Source organism: Aythya fuligula, chromosome 5 (genome assembly GCF_009819795.1).
Source record: "Aythya fuligula isolate bAytFul2 chromosome 5, bAytFul2.pri, whole genome shotgun sequence".
Taxonomy (NCBI): Eukaryota; Metazoa; Chordata; class Aves; order Anseriformes; family Anatidae; genus Aythya; species Aythya fuligula.
Window position 1 is genome coordinate 23,229,270 of NC_045563.1, and position 19,681 is coordinate 23,248,950.

A 19,681-nucleotide genomic window follows, 5' to 3' on the forward strand; every position below is an offset into this window, starting at 1 on the left:
GAAAAAGCATCCTTTCGGATTCAGCCAGGGTGTTGTTGTCAGATCACTGGCTGGAGTCCATAGTAAATAAGTTTTTTTGTGTGCCCTGCTGCAGCTACACCCACTGCTGGAGCTATGGCAAACCCTTGTCGCCACCAGGACCAAAGCTGGCATCTTCCCGTCCGGCAATATCTGAACTCAGGAGATGGCTGTAGTCATTCCCGTAAACACACCAAACAAGCTGATGCGTCTATAAAACAATATTCAAATATTGTTACTAATACTATCAGTGGCACTGCTTGTGGCCTTGTTAACAGCCGATTCTGACCTGAAGTAAATATTCCAGGGGTTTATAATTCAGGTGTAAAAATCTGTGCTAATCTAGTTTAACAACTCAGCCCAAATCTCAGCTTCAGAAGTCATTTCTTGTTACTGCAGTAAAATCAATGTATTTAAAATTTGTTTTGTTGGAATACACGCCATTCCCAGATATTGTATCGCTTGGATAATTAAAGAACAATTAACACCAGTTCTAATGTGAAATTACATTTTATTTAAAATCTTTAGTTCCCTACTAAGGATAATACCAGAAGACAACCGAGGAATTGATATTCCTGGCAAATAGCTGTGGAAAGTCGCCGTGTGGTGAATCTGCTCCTTCTCCACAAGCGTTGATGGCACCTTACAATGAACTCAGCCTAAAAGGCTTCTGGTAAACTTATAAAAATAAAACACATTGGAGAACAAGAACCGCAACGGGTGTATCATACGTCAAGAAACACAAAGGACAACTCAGTACTTTAAGGATGTAACAAAACTTCTCAACTTCGAGCAGAAAACATTTGACTTTTCCACCTCCTGCAAGGGGACAATGGTTGGCAGCACCGCGTTTCCCCTTGCATATATTTAATCGAGCACTGAATAGAAACACGCTTTCTGCTGGCGGGAGGTCCCGAGGTGTCCCCGCTGCGGTTTTTCCCGGCGCAAAGGCGCCTTTTGTTCCTGCCGGGGGGCGCCCCCACACCGCCCCCGGCCCCTCAGCAGCCCGGCGGCCGCCGCCTCCCCGCCGGGGCCATTTTTAAATGGCCCTGCGAGGACGCGGAAGAGGGAAGCAGGTGCCCGATGCTCCACGAAGGGGCTGCCTCAAGCGGGACAGGGCGGATTATCCCCCGCACAGCCTCCTCCGAGCCCTCAGGGCTGGGGAAGAAGCGTTCAAACACAGGGGGCTCAGTGCGATCCCCACCCGACCCCGGCTCTGCCCGACCCAGCCCCACACTGAGGGGACGCCTCGCATTTAAAGGGCAGCCCGCGCGGAGGGATCCCTCCACCGGGACTTCTTTCCTCACACGGCCGGGACGCCCCAGACCTCGTTTCCTACCCCCCCCTCCGCCCTCCCTCAACAAATCCCTGCGCTGCCTGCACGGCGCCGCCACGGGGGCTGCGAGCCGCGCCGAGCCTCCTCCGGGGGCTCGCTGGATGGCGGCGTGAGGGAGAGGAGGAGAAAGAGGAGGAGGAGGAAGAGGCGGCGCAGGTTGAAGAGAAGGCGAGGTTTATTTCGAGCGCCGTATCCTTCCGCCAGGCGCAAGGCGGCCGCGGTGTCCCTCCGCCGCCGGCACCACACGGGCAGGCGGCGTCTCCCCGGCCGGGGCGAGGAGGTCGCGGGCTGCGCGGCGGAAAGAAGAAGAAGGAAAACTTCGCAGCGCCGCGGCTCGCCTCGACCGCCGGAGCGGCGGAGAGAGGGCTCCCCGCGGAGAGAAGGAGAAGCGACAGCAGGGGGGAGCGGCGGCGGCCCGGCCTTGCCGCCGCCCCGCGGGGGCTCCGTGAGGGAGCCCGGGGGACTCTTTTTCGCGGGGGCCGGCGGAAGGATCCGGCGGCGGCTCTCGCCATCGCCTCCCCCCTGCATCGCTCGCCCCTCGGCGCCGCCATCTTGGATTTTAATCCGCCATTTTTTTCCTCCCCCCACTCGGAATTATTTTTTTACCATTATCGCCGCTTTTTTTTTTTTTTCTCCTCCTGATTTTTTTTTCCTCCTCCCCCTCCTCCTTTCTCGCCGGCTCTCCTCTTTTTCTCCCCCACCTTCCTCCTTTTTTTTTTTTTTTTTTTTTTTTCCTCCCCCCCGTCCTTTCTCGCTCTTTTCCTTTTTGATGATTCATTTTTTCCCCCCGGCGGAGGCTGGGGCAGCACCGGCGGCGGGGGCACCCCAGCGCGGCGGGCGGCCGGGAGGTGAGTGACGGGGAAGGGGGGGGGGGGAGGGGGGCGAGATGGCGGCCGGCGACCCCCGGGGCCCTGCGAGCAGGGGGCTGGGGGGGAGGAGCTGTGGGCTGTGGGGTTTGGGGGGGAAGCTGTGGGGTGAGGGGGGTGTGGGGTGGAGTATGGGGTGTGGGGTGAAGGGGGGGGTGTGGGGGGTGAGGGGGGAGCTGTGGGTTTGGGGGATGGGGGGGTAAGGGGGGGGTATAGGGAGGGTAAGGGAGGGGTGTGGGGGTGAGGGGGGGCTGTGGGGTTAAGGGGAGGGGTGTGGGGTTAGGGAGGTTTAGGGTTAAGGGGGGCTGGGGTTAGGTGTGGGGGCTGTGGGGTTAAGGGGGTGCTTACGGGGGGACTGGGGTTCAGGGCGGGGCTAAGAGGGGGCCTGTGGGGTTAAGGGGGGGCTGTGGGGTTGGGGTAGGAGGTGTGGGGTTGGGGGGGGTGTGGGGTTAAGGAGGGGGTTAATGGGGTCGCTGGGGTTAAGGAGGGGCTAAGAGGTGAGTGGTGGGGTTAAGGGGGGTGTGGGGTTAGGGGTGCGTGGGGTTGAGGGGGTGACCGCGGGGTTAGGGGGGCTGTGGGGTTAGGGGGGGCCTGGCGTGGCGCTGCGGGGCCGCTGGGGGCCGGGGGGCGGCCGCAGGCGGGGCCGGGCCCTAGGGGGCAGCAGGGGAACGGGGAGCGGCTCCCGGCCCTCCTCGGCCCTCCCCGGCCCGCAGCCTCCTGGCCGGGCACCCTCCGGGCCGTGGGGGCCGTTTGGGGCCGGGCCCTGCCGCTCCCGAGCCCGCCGCGGAGCCGGCGGCACTCGCCGGGAAAGGCGGAGCGGGGACCCCGTGCGGCCGCGGCACGGACAATGGGAGGGGCTGCGGCACGGGGCTGCGGGCATGCAGCACGGGACAGCGCGCAGGGGGTGGCCGGGGGTGGGAACCCCAGAGCGGTGGGAGCCTTTAATCGACGAGGCTAAAGCTTGTTAGAGAAGTATCAATCGGTACGAAGCCGTGGCCCTGCTCGGGAGGCCTGCCGCTGAAGCATCCTTTGCTGCTTTCGTTTAAAAGGAACTTTTCCTTTGCATAAAGGAAGGCTTAAGGCACTGAAGTGGCACCGTGTGAGGAACTTGGAAAGATTTCAGTCAGATTGAGTAAGCACATCAGGCTCACTTGGTCGAAAAATGAGATATTTTTTTTGTTTACCTTCGTGCTGTTTTGTTTCTGGAGCCCGGCAGAAACACACAAACAGCTCCGCGTTACGCCCGGCCGAGCTGGACGATAAGACCCGCTCAAAGCCCGGCATCAGTGCTGCCCGTTTGGTGGCCGTGCGGCGGAGGTGCCTGCACCTGCTGGCAGCACCAGCGCGGCTCCTGCAGCTCCCTCTGGCCCCGCTGGCGCTGCCCCGCGGCAGGACTACAGCTCCCAGTGTGCTCCTCGCGGGGAGCAGCGGCCCCGGCGCAGCGGGCGGCAGGTAGGGTGCTCCCGGGCTGAGCAGCGAACCCAGTGCTGGGTTCAGGCAGCTCGGAGAAGGATTTGGGAGCAGAACGAGCTGAGTGCTGCTCACCGCTTCCTAGAGCGCGTCTTGCTGCCTCCCCACACTGTCCTCGTGCCCTGCGAGCTGCTCGCTGCTGGAGTTGGGGCTTTGCCGGTCCCTGCTCAGCTGTTGTGCTGCTGTTAGGCTGCTGCGAAGTGCTCGTGGCAGCCAGCTCGTGCCCACTGCGGCCTTGGCTGAACGTGTTGAGCTCATTCAGCCAGCAGAAGGGACCTGCTCCTGCCTGCTGGGTTAACGATGTGGAGCCCTTCAGGGTGCTTGGTGTTGGCTTGCTGCAGACTGAGCTTCACTCAGGTTCGCCCTAAAGGGGCACCGTGGTGGCAGAGGTGAGGGGAGAGAAGGAGCAGGAGCTGCTCAAGCCCTGCTGTCCGTTCGTTCCCTCTCTGCCTCTTCATACTGGCACGCTGTTCCTTCTGTGCCCACCTTGTAACTGGATTAGTTTCCAAACTGGTAGGCAAAAATCTTGTGGCTGTGAAAGAACCGGTACAGGAGAAGGTGGGAATGTGTAGACAGAGCTGTTGCGGAGGGACTGGAGCCCGGTTTGGGGTCAGTTTTGAATCCATGTCCTGTCACGAACCTGCTGCCCAGGGCTGCAGATCTCCAAGCGTTTGAGTTGTCCTGAGTGAGTTTTACCGTGGTCCTGGAGCCTCCAGTGCCATGTCTGAGCCACGTCCCGTGCTGCCCTGAGCTAGTTGTGAGAACTAACTAGTTGAAATGCTACGGGAAAAGCAAATGTTCTCCTTGTGTTTTAATTTGCTGAACAGCTCCATGCTAGGGGCAAGCAAAGTCTAAAGGGGGTGTGGGATCAGGTGGCCAAAGGCAGCACCGCAGCAGCAGGGTTGCAGAAGCTGCTGCCTGGGTGCTTGTGACACCCCCGAGGAGCTGCAGCCTCAGCTCCTGGATCCCTGAGGTGCTTTGGGACCGCCTGAGCTTTCTGTAAGATACGGCTTGGGCTCCAGAGATTTGTGGGACATAAACCAAATCTCTGCTTCTTTTGGGGCCTTCTGTGGTTGCAGAGACCTCTGCTCCGTGGCCAGATCTGCTTTGGCTTATTACCCGTAACAGCAGGTCGTGGTGTCACGTATGGCACCGGGCTCCCTTTGGAAGTGACGCTGGGCCCTTTGTGAGCCAGCAGAAGGGGAGGCACAGTGAGCTGCTGGCCTCAAAGGTAGTAACAGAAATCAGGTGTAGGAAAGCTGTAAGAATGACTTGAAGCTACGGGAGGTTTTTATTCAGCTCAGCTTTTGCCCGGAGGCTTTCTCTCATATCCCCCCAACCTGAGTGCTTTGAGTAGTGCTCATCTTCTGTTGCCCAGGTGAGGCGGTCGCAGCGAAACCATCTACAGCCTGGGGATCCCACAGAGAAACTGACTGCGTGCTCTGGCTCTGCCTCCTGAATGCAGAGGTCTGCTCCTCTTCTAGAGCTCCCAGCAAGGGAACATCCCCCGTCTCTTGCTCTCACTGATTTGGCCGGAGAAGCAGGAGATGTGCTCAGTGGGTCTTTTTTGTTTGCAGCCTGCATGTACTTTAGCTGCTGTCCTCTTGAGGAAGGCTTTTTGCAGCTGTAATTAAATTACAAAATGACTGGGTCAGGGACCAGCGCTTACCCTGCCTGCCTGTGCACTGGAGGGGAGGATGACCCTGCCTGTTTGGGAACCTGGTGGACCAGATCCCCTGTTTCTGCTCAAAACTGTCCCTGTCCTTTAAATAATAAGGATTTATATGCCAAAGCTGTGTTATGGAAGACTAAAGTAAATGATAGCTGAATTCCTTAGGGTCGCTGATCTATACGTTTGTATGGTGTAGGGTTTAGTGATTGGTTGTTTTCGTGCAGCTGTGGTTTTTCTCTTTTCCCTCCCAACAAGCCGTTACTGACTGCATAGATAGCACAGACTGGAGCTCGGGAGGATCAGCCAGCCTTTGAAGTCTATTTTAACAGTCACAGAACTATTTTACTCAAATGCATGGAGACTTTACTACGTTTTCTACTGTACAAAGCCTTTCATATGCAATACAAATCAGAAGGGTTCTCGTTAGTCAGCCTCAGAAACACTTGTGGCAGCAGCTGCCTTCGGGAGGGCCTGCTGAGCAGTGGCAGGGTGAGCGTGCTTCAGGTGCTTCCCGGTGGGGCTGAAACAAAATAACGTTTGGGAAATGTGTTGACAGGTTCAAGAGACTGAACATCAGGTGAAGGAAGGTGGGGCTCTGTTTTGGAAGCACTGAAGTGCTCCATGAGAGGCACAGCTGAGATGCGTTTCGAAGCTTGGGGAAATAGTAAAGCTACAGCAGGAGGAGTGTAAAAAGCAGCAGAGTTACAAGAAGTAGGAGGAGGAGGGGTAAAGGGTTAAAACAGTGGGGATGTTTCCATCGAATTAGTGTTGCTTGGAAGCTGTGATTTTGCTGGGGGCTGTAAAAGCATGGGTAAATCCATCCGGTAGGTGAGCTGTGCGCGGGGTGAGACATTCGGTGGCAGAGCCCTTCCCCAGGACTGCAGGAGTGTGGAGGTGCAGGTGGGCTCCAGGCAGAGCTGCTTGCTTGAGCAGGGAGGTGGATTTCCTCTCTTCCTCTTCTCCCTTTATCCCTAAAGGGCCTGTCAGTCGGTGTGAGCCTGACGGGGCAAGCAAGTCACGTCTGAGGCTGTTAGAGGGTCTCCCGGTGGTGATCAGTGGGGCATCTCTCGCTCGGTTCTGTCTGGGCATAAGGAGCCGTGATGCTCGCTGTGAAGGAGCCTCTGTTGGTGCCATCTCCTGAAAGCAGCATCTGTGTGTTGGTGGAAGGGGAGCAGGGGCAGCAGACGCACGCTGGGGTGCCTGAAGCTCTTCGTTTGGCCAGCGTTGGAAAATAAGAGGCAGCAGTCAGTGGAGACAGAAGTTTCCTTGCTCACCCGGCTGCTGGGCTCAAACGAAGAACGGGTTTTCGTGAGGATTTTTGCTGGGCTTCACTGAGTTACTCGCTGGTTTTGCTGCGGGGGAGACTTTTGGTGTCACCTCTGTAAATACGTTCTGCAGCAGAAGCAAATATTTATTTTTCCTAATGCTCAGTGTGGTGTGAGTGCTCTTCTGTAGCCGTGGTCCTTCTTACCTTGCTGTCGTACTTCCCTTTGCCACCTCGTGTTTAGACAGAAGCGTCTTGCTGCAGATAGCAGCCGCCCTCCTAAAGCCTTGCATCATCTTCAGAAGTGGGTTTCCTTCTCCATGCAGCAGCCACTTTTTTTTCCTAGCTCGAGTGCAGCTCCCATACTTGGTAGCTGCCAGTCAGCTGCTGCCTTGTGCCAGTATTGGTGTGCGGGTGGCTTCGTGCTGCCCTTGGGTTGCCTGCGGCCCCTTAGCTGCAGCGCTCTGCCATGCCAGGGCTTGCTCCTGGTCACAAAGACAGAGCTTGAGTTTGGTAGAAGTCTGTAGCAGTTTGGTTTAATGCTCTTTATTACCATGGCTACTAACACAGAGCACCAGGATTTAAGTGGCATATGCAGACCTGTTCAATCAGTGGATTGAGGAGCGGAGAGAGTGAAAGGTAAGGGTTGTTTTATCAGGTAGATCTTCCCAGAGCGGCTGTATTCCAGAAGAAGTTGGGGTGGCAAGAAGTTTTATTTTCCTTGCTAACGTATCTGTGCGTATATATTTATCTTCAGGTAAAAGCCAACCCCTTCTGTCACTGGCAGCAAGAAAATTCCTCATCCACTGAACTCCTCTTATTTTCCTCTCCACATTGAGGCAATAGCTTGGCTGCTTTGTCCTCGGTCTACTCCCATTGCACTTGGTCAATAATATTCCTGTCCTGTGACAAGTTGTGAAAGCTCCTAAAACCTGTAAACCTCCGGGTGGTGGCTCTAGTGAGACGTTGGAGGCAATGCAGCTGTTAAGTCTCCACTGTCTAATGGCTCGTGTTTCTGAATCTTTTAAGTAACTTGTAGTTACTTATGATCTGGCCATAAATACTGCTGCGGCTTTAAGGAGCCTGAACACATCGGTGCCCAGCAGAAGTCCAGTATTTTGCCAGCCTTGGCTGATGAAAAGCAGAGCTCCTACACGAGATGCTGTTTCAAAACGTCTGGTAGTTTCTGATGAATTTCTTCCGCTGGATTTAAGTGGGGTTGTTCCCTGATAACATGTGCTGAGCGTAGACAGCTTGAGCACTAATGCTGTTGGAGTTTTGTTAATAATAAAAAAGGCACAATTTCTTTGTGCCAAAACTGCAAAGAGGAGAATGACTTTAAACCAAGTAAATGGATCAAATGCATAAATGCAATTGTAAAATTGTGCAGATCACCGTTAGGCTTTTTTTCCTTGCAAGTTATGGACAGTTATAGACACAGCCATGTACAAAAGCATTAGTAGCTTTCTTGTATGATAATTATTTATGCAAAAGGTATCCAGCCTGCAGGCGAAAACTAGCGTGTGCTGTGCTGCCTGTTCCTATGCTGTACGTTTAATGCTCCGCTTGTGACCCCACGTAACACAGCTGGCTCAATGGGCCAGCAATGTGCTGTGTTGGTTGGTGGGGTGGGTGGTTAGTTGGTTGGTTTTGTTACCTGGACCAGTAACTAAAATAGCTGCCCAGGTCCTCTAGATCATCACTGAAGATTTTTTGAACTCTAATTCTCCAAGGAGGTTGTAACATCTTCCTCCCCCCTCCGTTCCAAAAATGCTGCCAGCTTTCTGTGTTTTTTAATATCTCACTGTCGTCTTCACTGCTTTTTAGGGGATGTTTGTATAATGTCATTTGTAGCTGTAGAGCTCAAAGCAGGTTACGTTACATTTATTAGGAAATCCAATCTTAATTGGGGGTATATGTAAAAGTGACATTTTGGAGTCAGACACTTTGTATGTGACATTTGTGGAGTCACATAGCTGTGTATTTGTGTGTGTCTCAGTATAATTACATAGGGGGTGTCTCTCTCACTGTATAGATGTTGCCTTTAATTTATCAGCTTTAGGATTCTGTCTTTGCTTCCAGATGTGGTAGTAAGTTGTAGGACAGAAGTTCACCCATGGATGTCTGTATTTGTGACAGTTTCCCGTACCGGTGCTAATCAACTACTTTTCATTCTTCCTAATGCAAATACAGCTCACTTTTTTTTTTGTTGGTTTTAAAAGTTGTGTCTTGGAAACAGGTCTCCCAGGAAGTTCTAATTATGATTATCTTTTTTCTTCCAGTAGGAATCGGAACTGAAATTATTCATCCACTTCTCCGAGCCTTTTGAAAAGAGACTAAATGCAACTGGGTCAGGCTGTCTGGGGGAATGAAGTGGCTGGGAGAATCCAAGAACATGGTGGTGAATGGCAGGAGAAGTGGAAGCAAGTCGTCTAATGACCACGCACAGAATCAGACCAAACTGCAGCATACAGGAAAGGAGAATCCGAAGACTGGCAAAAATGGAGTCGAGAGAAGATCAAACAGATGTACGTACACATTTGTGCAGTTTATTGTTCTTTGTGGCTCTTCCTTCAATTTGTAAGTCAGCTTCTGTCAGATCTTAATTCGCAAAGGAGGTATGCACTCAGCATGAAGCTCTCACCAGCAGTATGAAGTAGGTTTGTATGTGTTGGATGTAGTAACTAATTTCAGGAATATGGATCTCTTCAGATCAGTTTAAAAGTTAAGTAATTGTATTTTGCACATAACCAGTTCAGAATTTACATACATGATGGGCACTAGCTGAGACCTAGTGTGATTGGAAGTAGATAAGATCCCATTTGAGTTATGAGCCCAACTCTTAGTGAATGTGCATGTAGAAGTAAACCCTGTTTTCAGGGAGGTTACGTGTATCAATAATAGCTATGAAGCCGTTTTAAGGACCATGGATTTTTATTTTTTGCTGTTGACTTGGGGTGAAGAACAAAATATGAAGTTGGAGTAAACCCTTGATTCGGGTTTTAGGACAATCTAGTTTAAACTTTCACGGCTTTGTCACACCTATAGACCTGAATAGAGTTGGGTATGATTGGGTTGCTTACTCTGGAGAGTTGCTTGCATTTGGGGAGGTGGAGAGAGCAGGAAACCAAAATAAAAGACACACATAAAATATATTCTAAAATACTCTCCTTGCTGTCAGCTATATTAACCAGCAAAAGCAAGAGTGAGAAATTTAACTGTGCTTTTGCTTCTTCAGAAATTCTATTATCTTCAGGGTGGTTTCTGTTGTTGTTTCTGTTTTATTTTGTGTGTTTTTTTTAACCTGCAACCTGCAGTTGCTTCTCATTCACCCCCCTGTAGCTGAGTTTTAGAACGTTCCATAAATGATATCTGCTTTATGCTTTCTCGTTTGCAGGTAGCGGTGCTTCAGGATTTGAGGGTCAAAGTCGTTATGTGCCTTCCTCTGGAATGTCTGCCAAGGAACTGTGTGAAAACGATGACCTAGCAACTAGCTTGGTTCTTGATCCCTATTTAGGTTTTCAGACACACAAAATGAATACTAGGTAACTTGTCTTTATTTTCCTAGAAGAGAAATGGTCCTCTGATTACATCAATTAAGATGATAACTGTGGAATTTCCTGCATGTTTACAAAAGTCTGAAAAATGATAATGTGCAAGTGGCTTCAGCCTTTGAAGTGGTGCTGCCTTTGAGACTGGAACTCAGAGCTCTGTAGCGGTGTGGGTTTGTACCGCTGGTGTAGGTCGTCCTATCAGCCTTAACAACAGCTTCTGCTGTGGAACAGAATGTTAATAGACACTGCTTTCTGGCTTAAACAGTTAACTAATCCTAAGTTTTAAACCTTTTGTCATTTGAAATAACACTTCAAAGATCAGAGTTATTGTTTGGGGAGTGTATTTTCTATTTATTTCACGGGTTAGTTTTTGTTTGTTTGTTTTTAACTTGTCCAAGATCTCAAGATTTACTTCTGAGCACTCCAGTGTTGGTGCCACTTGATCTCAAGTTGTTGCAGATCCATGCTGAAGAAATGCTGCTCAGATATGTCTGTATATGGAAGACAAATTAATGTGCACACTGGGAGCCTGTTTATCAGAATTGCAAATGCTTTTGCACTGTTACGCGCCTGTACGGATACTCCTGCCTAAATTCAATGTGGACCTGTAGTTTAGTTGTTGCATGCTTCTTCCTGTTCTGCAGATGTACCACCAATTAGAAGTGTGCTCTGTAGATACCCATTAAGCTTTTGTTTGCACAAAAGATCTGTATTGGCAGCTTAATGAAGAAGCTGTATACAAATAAGTTTCTAAGGACAGGAACTATGTGCTTCTAACTGTACAAATAAATGGGGGAACCTTGGTCTGAGCTGGGGTTTCCAGGCAGCACATCATGAAAAGCAGGCTTCTCAACCCTCACAACTGTTGCTGTGGATGTTTTTAAAGAAGAACCTGTGCATAACCAGAGTATCAGTTGCGTAGAGTCTGTGTGTATGTAACAAGGTGATCGTTTGACAAATGAATGCTAGATTAATTGGTGTTCTCACATAACATAAATGGTCGCTGATATAAACCGACCTTGCAAATTCTACATGAAATTGCAGCAGTGTGGGTCTAGTAACTGTAAAGACTTGCTACAGAGAGATTTTTCTTTTTCCATGGAGTGTGCAACATTCATCTTTAAGAGGAATCCTGGCAGTCTCCCTGGTCTTTCCGTGCTGTTGGTCACAATAGATGTCCACATTTGGTAGATGCTCAGTTGTCGTTGTATGTTTGTGTTTCCAGCAGTTAATTGAGCTAAATATATATGCTCAAAACCCCGTTTTTGTTTGTCTTTGTTGCATGAATGGTAGTCTAAAACTTTATAGAAGTAGCTCATACTTTTGCTTTTCCCTAAAAAAGGGAATTCTATATTGTTCAATAGTTGGAGAGGCTGCTTTTTTAAACATTATTGTTTCTGCAGATGTTTTCAACGCATAAAATACTTTTTGAATTATTAATTTGAAAGAAAAGACTACACAAAGGCTATCACCATGTACTTCTTCTTTCTCAGACCTGGAGAATAGTTACAGGCAGTCGTCAAAGCCAGTAATTAATAATCTTGGAGTGCTGTGGGAAATACTTAGGTGGGGCTTACAACTTCCATCAGAAACCCATCTTCTCAACTCTTTCTTAATGTCCAGTTGAGAGGGTTTCTGTTATTGCAGTGAATGAAAATAAAGATATCAGCATAGTTCTCATTTGCCTTTTGGTGCAGTGATGACTTCTGCTTTTTATAGCTACATATCTTGGATTATCTTTGTTCTGTCTAACAAGCTGCAGTCTTTCTACAACTGTGGAGATTGCTTGTTGCCATATAACTCTGAGGGGAGGTTGGGGAAAGAGAATATGAAAAGTCTAGACCAACTGCAAAATATCAGTACCTGAGTACTGAGTTTGTAAAGTTCTCTGGTTTTGCCAGGAGTATGTTGGTCAGAGAAGAAACGTATACAATTCTAGGAAAATATCTAGATGATTACTGGAAACTCTTTCTTCTCTTCTGGTTTACCATCTTCTTTATACTGACGCAGTAGTAGAGTGGTGATGAGAACCTGACTGCATTTTTGTTTTTTTTTCCCTTGAGGCAATAAAATGAAGGTCCCCAATTCCGTCTTGGGAATTGGGCTGTTAGCTTTGTAAGCTGTCAAGTCAGTAATGTCTGGAAGAGCTGAAAGCTAGTTCTCAAAAGATTTAGGTTGGATCCCCACCTGAATTTGTCCAGTGTTTCGCTGAAATCTTTTCTTGCCACCAAGGATTTGACAGACTGCATAAAAGGTATCTGGAAATGTCTTTAGAGGCTTTACCCAAAAGTTATTTTTTTTTTTTTTTTTTTTTTTTTTCATCATCTTGGATTTCCAAGAGAAAAGCAGATCTGTTTCTAGAGCTTCTGGCCCTCTTTTTACAGGCCATCTGCTCATCTTCCTCATATTGGTAGCTCATATCTCAGCAAAAGAGCAGGTTAGTAGTTTGTTGTTGTTTGTTTGTTCTTTTTTAAAAAAAAAAAAAAAGTGATAGTAAGAATTATCTTGTCAAATGTAGATATTCCAAGAGGTTTTGTCATTTCTTGTACAACTCATGTGAAAGCAGACAAAGGCTATCCTGTGTGTATCATTAATACGGTTTGTATGCGTGTTCTGTTTGAAAAAAACAAAACCCATTTGTTGTTTTGCAAACTATTATTTTCTGGTTTGAAGGTTGTCAAACACTAGGGATTAAAACTGACAATTGGAAAAAGTGACTTGTTGCTTATCTCACCAGTGCTATACTCAGTTGCTTTTCCCCAGGCTGAGGCTGGGTCCCGAAGTTGCGTGTGTCGATTGCTAATCCACCTTGTAACAGATTGCCTAGTGTCAGTATTTCAATCTTAAGCAAGTCTCTTGATCATACTGCTGCTCTTACCTGTCCCTCTTGTTTCCTGATACCCTCAAACTTCAGCATCGTGCTGGGGATCACTGAAAGCAATTCCGTCTTAAGTTTCCTGGCAATTGAGGAAGTCAAACCCATCACAGCCTGTATCAGGAGAAGTTAGGGGTGTTTCTGAGCTCTGTGCTGCTGCTTTGAGTGAAGTTACAAACTGGTGGTTTTGTCTGATGAAGGAGCAAGCTTTAAGAACAATTGTTTTCCAGAGCAAAGGTGAGAAGGCGTGTTTGGGGATGGTGTAGTTGAAGCTGCTTTCTCTCCAGAGCGCAGTGTAAGCAGTTGCTCATTCCTGAGCTCGACAGGTTGTGCCACTCTGCCCCTTGGAGTCCCTGTGGCAATAAAGGCAAAAAGGGCAGAGCAGATCCATATCGCTTACATCCACGGGTCTGTGCTGAATCTCTTCTCTTCAGCTTACTGCAAGCTAATAATTAAAGGAGTCAAGAGTCATCTTGACTGAATAGAGTTCAGAGGTAGAAGAAGTTATTTGGCACCTGCTGAGGGAGGTGGCACGGCCATTTGTAGTTTGTTTTTGGCATTGTGGCACTGTGGAGATGTTGTGTTAGAGGCACGCAGCTCTTTTATGCAGTGATACGCTTTTTCATTCTGAAGTTTGTACGTTCTTCAGACACCAGTGTCTATGTGCTTACTGCCAAAAATGACTTTGACTTCGGTGTAAATTCCATCTTCCCCTATTTTTATTTTGTACTTTACTGAATTCAGTAAAGTTGTCTAACTTGCTCCTGGTTCTCTTCCTCCTCTCTCCTCCTTTCCAAAGACAGTGACACGTTGGAATTAGCTGCTCTGCTGCTGCTGAATGTTTTGGACCTAAAAAAAAAACAAAACAAAGCTACTCTTGCACGTTTTTTCTAGTTGCACCTTTAGCTGCACTGCATTAAGAAGTGTTCTGTTTCCAGAGGATGGAGAGGCTTACACACAGTAGTCAAGCTGACTGTTAAGTTAAATTTGCTGTGTGGAGTGGCAGGGTAAGAATGAAGGGACGTGGGCTTTCCCTGCTGTGTTCTGTCCCTAGCATTTATTGAAAAATGCATTTATTTGCCAGCTATATTAAGAAGAATGGATTTTTGTGGCTGCTGGAATTTTTGTTACTTCTGTCTAGGCTGTATTTGGGCTTTGACCACAGTGGTATGTGCAAGAAATTTTAAGTAAAGCAGATTATCATTAAAAAATGAGATCTTGAACTTCGGCCTTGAAAGAATATGGCATCTTTTTTTCTGATAACAGCACTGGCAGTTAAACGTGGAACAACTGGGGGGGGAATGTTAACTAAAAAACTGTTTCCACTTTGATTATAAACAGATTCTTTTCAGCTCTTGTTATACTGTCTTGAAATGTTCAACAGCCTTGCAGTGCTAGCTTTGTGCTGAATCTCTGGAATGAGCTAAACAGTAATTTGCTGTCTTTCTACAGCCACTGAAGTAAAATACCTATCAAGGGCTTGTTGATGAGAGAGGCCAGTGGGATGCTGTGTTTTGATAAATTCACTCTTCCTGGCATTCCCAGTCAGAATTTAAGAGTTAGGCCTAGCAGCAAAACTCTTTGCCATGCGGTGGTGCTGTCAGATGCACGCATTACATGGGGTTCTATTGCAGAACCCTCTCAGGGCCTGTTATCCTTTTTGTTCAAACTCACTGCTCTCAGTGACTGAGGAAGGTGCTGTGCTTCTGAACTTACCAGAACCTCTCCTTTAACTTCCTTTATAGGCAAGCATCTCACTGACCTTTGGCTTTATACCTTGGAGTTTCAAGATTCTTTAAGTATTCCGGAGGTAAGAGAAACTTGAGAGAGAAAGAGCTTTGCTTCACCAAGCCATTTTCCTACGTCTTGCTTGTTGAGACAGCCTCAGTTTGGCCCTTAACTGGGATAAGATCATCCTCTAGCTGGTTTGAAAATTGCAGTAGCCTAAGGTTATTTTTTTGATCTTGGTGACTAGGGAAAAATAAATATTTCCTATGGAAATTTAAAGTTTTCTATTCTGCAGCTTGTAAGGATACTGGGATAGCTGAGTTTGTCATTCCTAGCTTACTTCTAACAGCCAGACTGTTTTGCAGCAGACTCCATCCATGGTCTGTGAGACTTGGTCCCTGAAGCTGTTTGTAGGATAGCTCAAGGAGTCAGTGCCTGTGGTCAGGTTCAAAGAGCATCTTGTCCAGTTTCCACGATGGAATCTTATACAGGTGCTATTCATGGGAGCAAACCAGAAGTTTGGATCAGCATAATTCAGGCTTCAGTTGGCTCTCTGTTCAGAGACGGGGGTGTCTTGTTTTTTTTGGGAGTTTTGGGATTGTTGTTTGGGGTTTTTTTGTGCTCTCTGTCTCTCTTTCTCTTTGAAGTACTCTCCCATTTTACTGACACACAAAAGCCTTTTTAGGTATGTTTTTTTTTTTTTTTTTTTTTTTTAAATACATTTAGCTGCAGTGTCTCTTCAGGATCTCTTTGTGGTGTTGGTAAACAGTCATGTAGATGCTTCCAGTAGATAAATAGATTGTTAATGTCGTGTGTGAATGAGGAAGCTCTGTAACACCAAAATTGTAGCACTTAAAATAGTTTCTCATAACTAGTTGGCTTCCTTGTAGGTAGTGCTGGGAAAGACTAATGAATAAACTGCTATTTTATAATGCTCCTTGGAGAAGTCAGGTGTCTCTATTAAATACAGCAGGCCCTCGGGTTCTTAAGGAAGATAAAGGTTTTAGGCTTTCTTGGCACGTCGGCTTCCATAGTGTCTCAAATCGGCAGGTACCTGTTCCAGTCTACATGGCGATAGCCACTTGAAAGTACCGGGGCTTTCGTGTGGAATCGGCCTCGCAGTGTTCTCTACTAGCTCAGTCTTCGTGCTTTCAGTGCAGTTACATGTGCTGGTGAGCAGTGAAAAGCTCGCTACCTCAAGGTACAAAGCGGCATCCTGTCGCACTGAGTTTTGGGAACCCTTGAAGTGAGATGCTCTACATCATGTTGCTGGTTTCCAGTCTCTTTCCACATACCTTTGGACACTTCTGTTGCTTGTTTGGACACCTTCTTGTCTTTTTCTTTGTCTCTTTGCCATGTAAGTAATCTCAGTAAAACATTTTGGTAGAGATGCTGCAGGAGATCCTTGCTAAGATTTTTGAACCCTTGGCTAAGGAGTCATGTACTCCAAAAGACCCAGTTCCCATTTCAGATTTCAAATGCCTGACGTACACCCTAAGATTACCTGACCTTTTAATGGTTTGATTTGTTTGCTATCCCTTCACCGTTTTCTAGCCTTCTTTTTGGTCTTTTCAAGGCTTGGGGACATACTGTTCCTGCTTGCCAGGAATGATAATGCATGAGTTACAGCTAGACTACTAAAGGAATTCTCCTAGTGGTGTGGAATGACCAAAAAAAAAAAAACCAAAACTGCAGAAACACGTGTTGAATGTGATTGGTAGAGGTATGCAGGATTGGTGCCTGGTTCTGAGCTACTTATGGTAAGTAGTCCAGGCTAGGTGTCTAGTCAGCCTCTGAGAACAATATGTTGTGGAAGAAGGGAAATAAGAGAGCCACTTTGGGACTATTAGATGTGCTTCTAATCCCTAGAAAACATAGGCTGTAGTTTCTTTTTCTGTAGGTGTGTTAAGAGACACTGTTTAAGCTTTGCATCTGCTTTTATTTTTTTTTTCTTCCTGGGAGTTAAGATGCTGCTTTCTTTAGCCAGCTTGAACCAAAATGCTGCTTAATGTATTATTGTGTCTATCAGCGCAAAACATCTTTCAGATGCTAATGCAATATTGAATGTGATGGTTTTTCCATCTACCTTTGTTCCTGCAGATAGCTCTTCTAGGGAAAAAGAGATCAATTTTAACACAGAAAATGAAAAGGAGAGGGCAGTCATGCATTTAGCCCAGAAAGAATGGCTGAAGACCAGTTTTTAGCAGCAAATCGTACTCCTTTTCCTTGTGTAACGTTTGTAGTTACAGGTGTAAACAAACTGCTGACCTGTCAGGTTTGTGCGTGGCGTGTGCTCTGTACTTGTGCTGCAGTACAGAGGGTCTGTGTTTTGAGAGGTGTCAACGATTCCAACTGAAAACAAGTGTCATCTTCTGAAACTAGTCAGCTTCAGTTCAGGCAATCTCATTTTGAATTCCTGTCATACCTGAGGATGCTTTATGAGTTAGGACTATCAAACCTGGGAGAGCTCCTTTGTATTTTTAGGCTAACTGGGAGATTGTCTCCAGCTTGTATCTGACTGGGAGTTGAGGAGGACTTTGTATTACAGATTAAAATGCCAAGTGTGTCATATGAAGGGAATTTTCTTCCACAATAAGGTCTCACCAGCTTGTTAGGCAGTTTGTTCTGAGGGAGAGAGGATAAGTATGTTGTGTTGTTTTTTTTTTTGTTTTTTTTTAATTAAAATCTTAATTTGAAACTTTGGTGTAATATTTGCTTCATTTTTAAGTGGGTATGTTTTAGAAGCGCATCATCTGTTTCTTGACAGAAATACTGTAATTTTCTTAGCTCTAATCCCAGCCAGAAGAATACTTACCTGAAGTCCCTCAGAACTACGTACTGTATCTTCTGCTCTGAAAGCTCACAGGGTTATGCTGATATTTTTTTTGCAATATTCAAAAAGATCTGAAGACTTGCAGAGTCATTATCTTACATAGAAGCTTTTTCAGATGGAGACTGCAGAGAAGATAGTTCTGTGTAAAAGCATGGAAAGCTGATTAACCTGCACTGCCCCTAGAAGTGATAGTACTGTTAGGAGGCCTTTCTTTATTGTATCAGGAGCATAAATACAGCATTTTTCTTCCTAATGAATCCCCTCCATTATTAGCTATTTCTAATTAAACTAAAATTGGGATGTGCAGCACTTAGGGTTATTAGCCAAGGAGCTGATGAAGTTCCTTCCACAAACTTAAACAACTGAAGAACGTGTTTCCCATTTTTTTGCTTTTGTCGTCAAATCCGGGCTTCATTTGGTAAGTAAGAGGGAAGTAAAATCCATATGGTAAATCCCCACTAAAGATAAGGAAGCTGGTATACACTTAAAGAAGCAAATAATAGGTCTTAACAGCTTTTGATTAAATCCATAAGATTAACTTGTTTAACTGTTCTGTCATACGCTGTGTGAGCTGTAGAAGGAGCTACAGAAAATTGTTTCTTGTGGCCCTAGGAATTCTCTATCTTTCTGATGTCTCCCCTGGGGCGTGCTATCCAATTAAAAGCACACAACTCCACGCCCTCCCTCTGCCTCAAAACTATGTGTGGGTATATGCTTAAAGATAATTTGTAGAGATTTGACATAATCTCAAAATTCTACTTTCTCTTGATGGTTTTGTAGCTCAGAAATGGGGCTGCTCCTTCTTACATTGATATAGGGCATTGTTTTTTCCATAACCATTTTTTTTTCTGTTGAAAATACATGTATGAAGGACAGTTCGTCTTAAATCTCAAGCTTTGGGAAGAAGCCAGAATTCTCTGCTAATATACAGGGGTTTATTTCCAGATTTTTGTCTACCAGTGATTTTTAGTTATGTAAATTCTCTGTAGCAAGTATTTTTGGGGAAAAGATCTTAAAACTCTATGGGTATGTGGAAGATCACTCCTACAGTTTTTTACCTGTGCTATGTGTTACTTATTATCAAAACTTTGTGAAGTCACTAATGGGTGTATTTTCTATGAATGTAAGTAGTAAGTTTGTTTGGTAGGGCAAGAGCTGATCTGGAATCCCTCATGAAAATCGTTCCTTATTTTCTATTTTGAGATTTTTTTTTCTTCTGACTCAGACTTTTCAGTTGCATCATCTAATTGTTTGTTCGCTATTTAAAAAATCCTAAGTGCAACATGTGAAGTTGTAAAGAGCTTAAATTTCAAATGACACTTCTATCTCCCAGCCCAACTACAAAAGCCAGAACTGTGCATAGATCCCTTTATTAGGAAACTTGCAGCATCCAATTAATTTTCTGGATTTTCTTGTACATGTGTTTCTAGTGATATTAAATTGTCCTAAATCTCCTAACCACTGACACTTCTATTATACTAGTTCTTTAGCTGTTGTTTTTTTTTCCAAATGAGAGGTGTTGAAAATATTGAAACGTTACTCTGTGTTGGTCAATCTTAGCGATTTGTTTTATAAATAAAATGTGCCTCTCAGCAGAATAGAGGGCTTCAAAGTTCCAAGCAGTACGCTTGGCTTTACCTTACCTTTCTCCTTATCTCAGGAAATGAGGGGCTGTGATTTGATTGCATAATGGTCAATTTCTTTATGCTAGGAGTCGATTTCTTTATGCATTTATCTGGCTAGCAGAAGATCTATGTGCTGTGAGTTACTGTGAGGAAGAACTGCAAATGAATAACAGTGGACTGGAATAGCTTTATTCTTTATTTCAGATTTCGACCTATAAAAGGAAGGCAAGAAGAACTAAAAGAGGTGATTGAACGTTTTAAGAAAGATGAGCACTTAGAAAAAGCCTTCAAGTCCTTGACGTCAGGTGACTGGGCCCGGCACTATTTTCTTAACAAGAACAAAATGCAGGAAAGGTTGTTCAAGGAACATGTAGGTGTATTTGTAATTAATGTGCTTTTTCAGATGGTTGAAAGGCTAAGAAAATGTACAAGTTTCTTAG

The 19,681-nt window shown here is 46.3% G+C and overlaps 1 protein-coding gene across 3 annotated transcripts in view; it reads left to right on the forward strand.

The window, feature by feature from the left end:
* The first annotated feature begins 2,113 nt into the window (after positions 1-2,113).
* The window catches only part of KMT5B (lysine methyltransferase 5B), a 28,478-nt gene continuing 10,910 nt past the window's right edge, over positions 2,114-19,681 (forward strand). The window contains exons 1-4 of one of the 3 annotated variants that reach the window (XM_032188422.1): positions 2,114-2,202; positions 8,909-9,154; positions 10,024-10,171; positions 19,446-19,611. In XM_032188422.1, coding sequence (XP_032044313.1) covers positions 8,995-9,154; positions 10,024-10,171; positions 19,446-19,611 — 474 coding nt within the window. In that variant the 5' untranslated portion in view covers positions 2,114-2,202; positions 8,909-8,994. Of the gene's footprint in view, positions 2,203-3,331; positions 3,353-8,908; positions 9,155-10,023; positions 10,172-19,445; positions 19,612-19,681 lie in introns of those variants that run through there. The other 2 variants (XM_032188421.1, XM_032188423.1) reach the window with 2 other exon arrangements.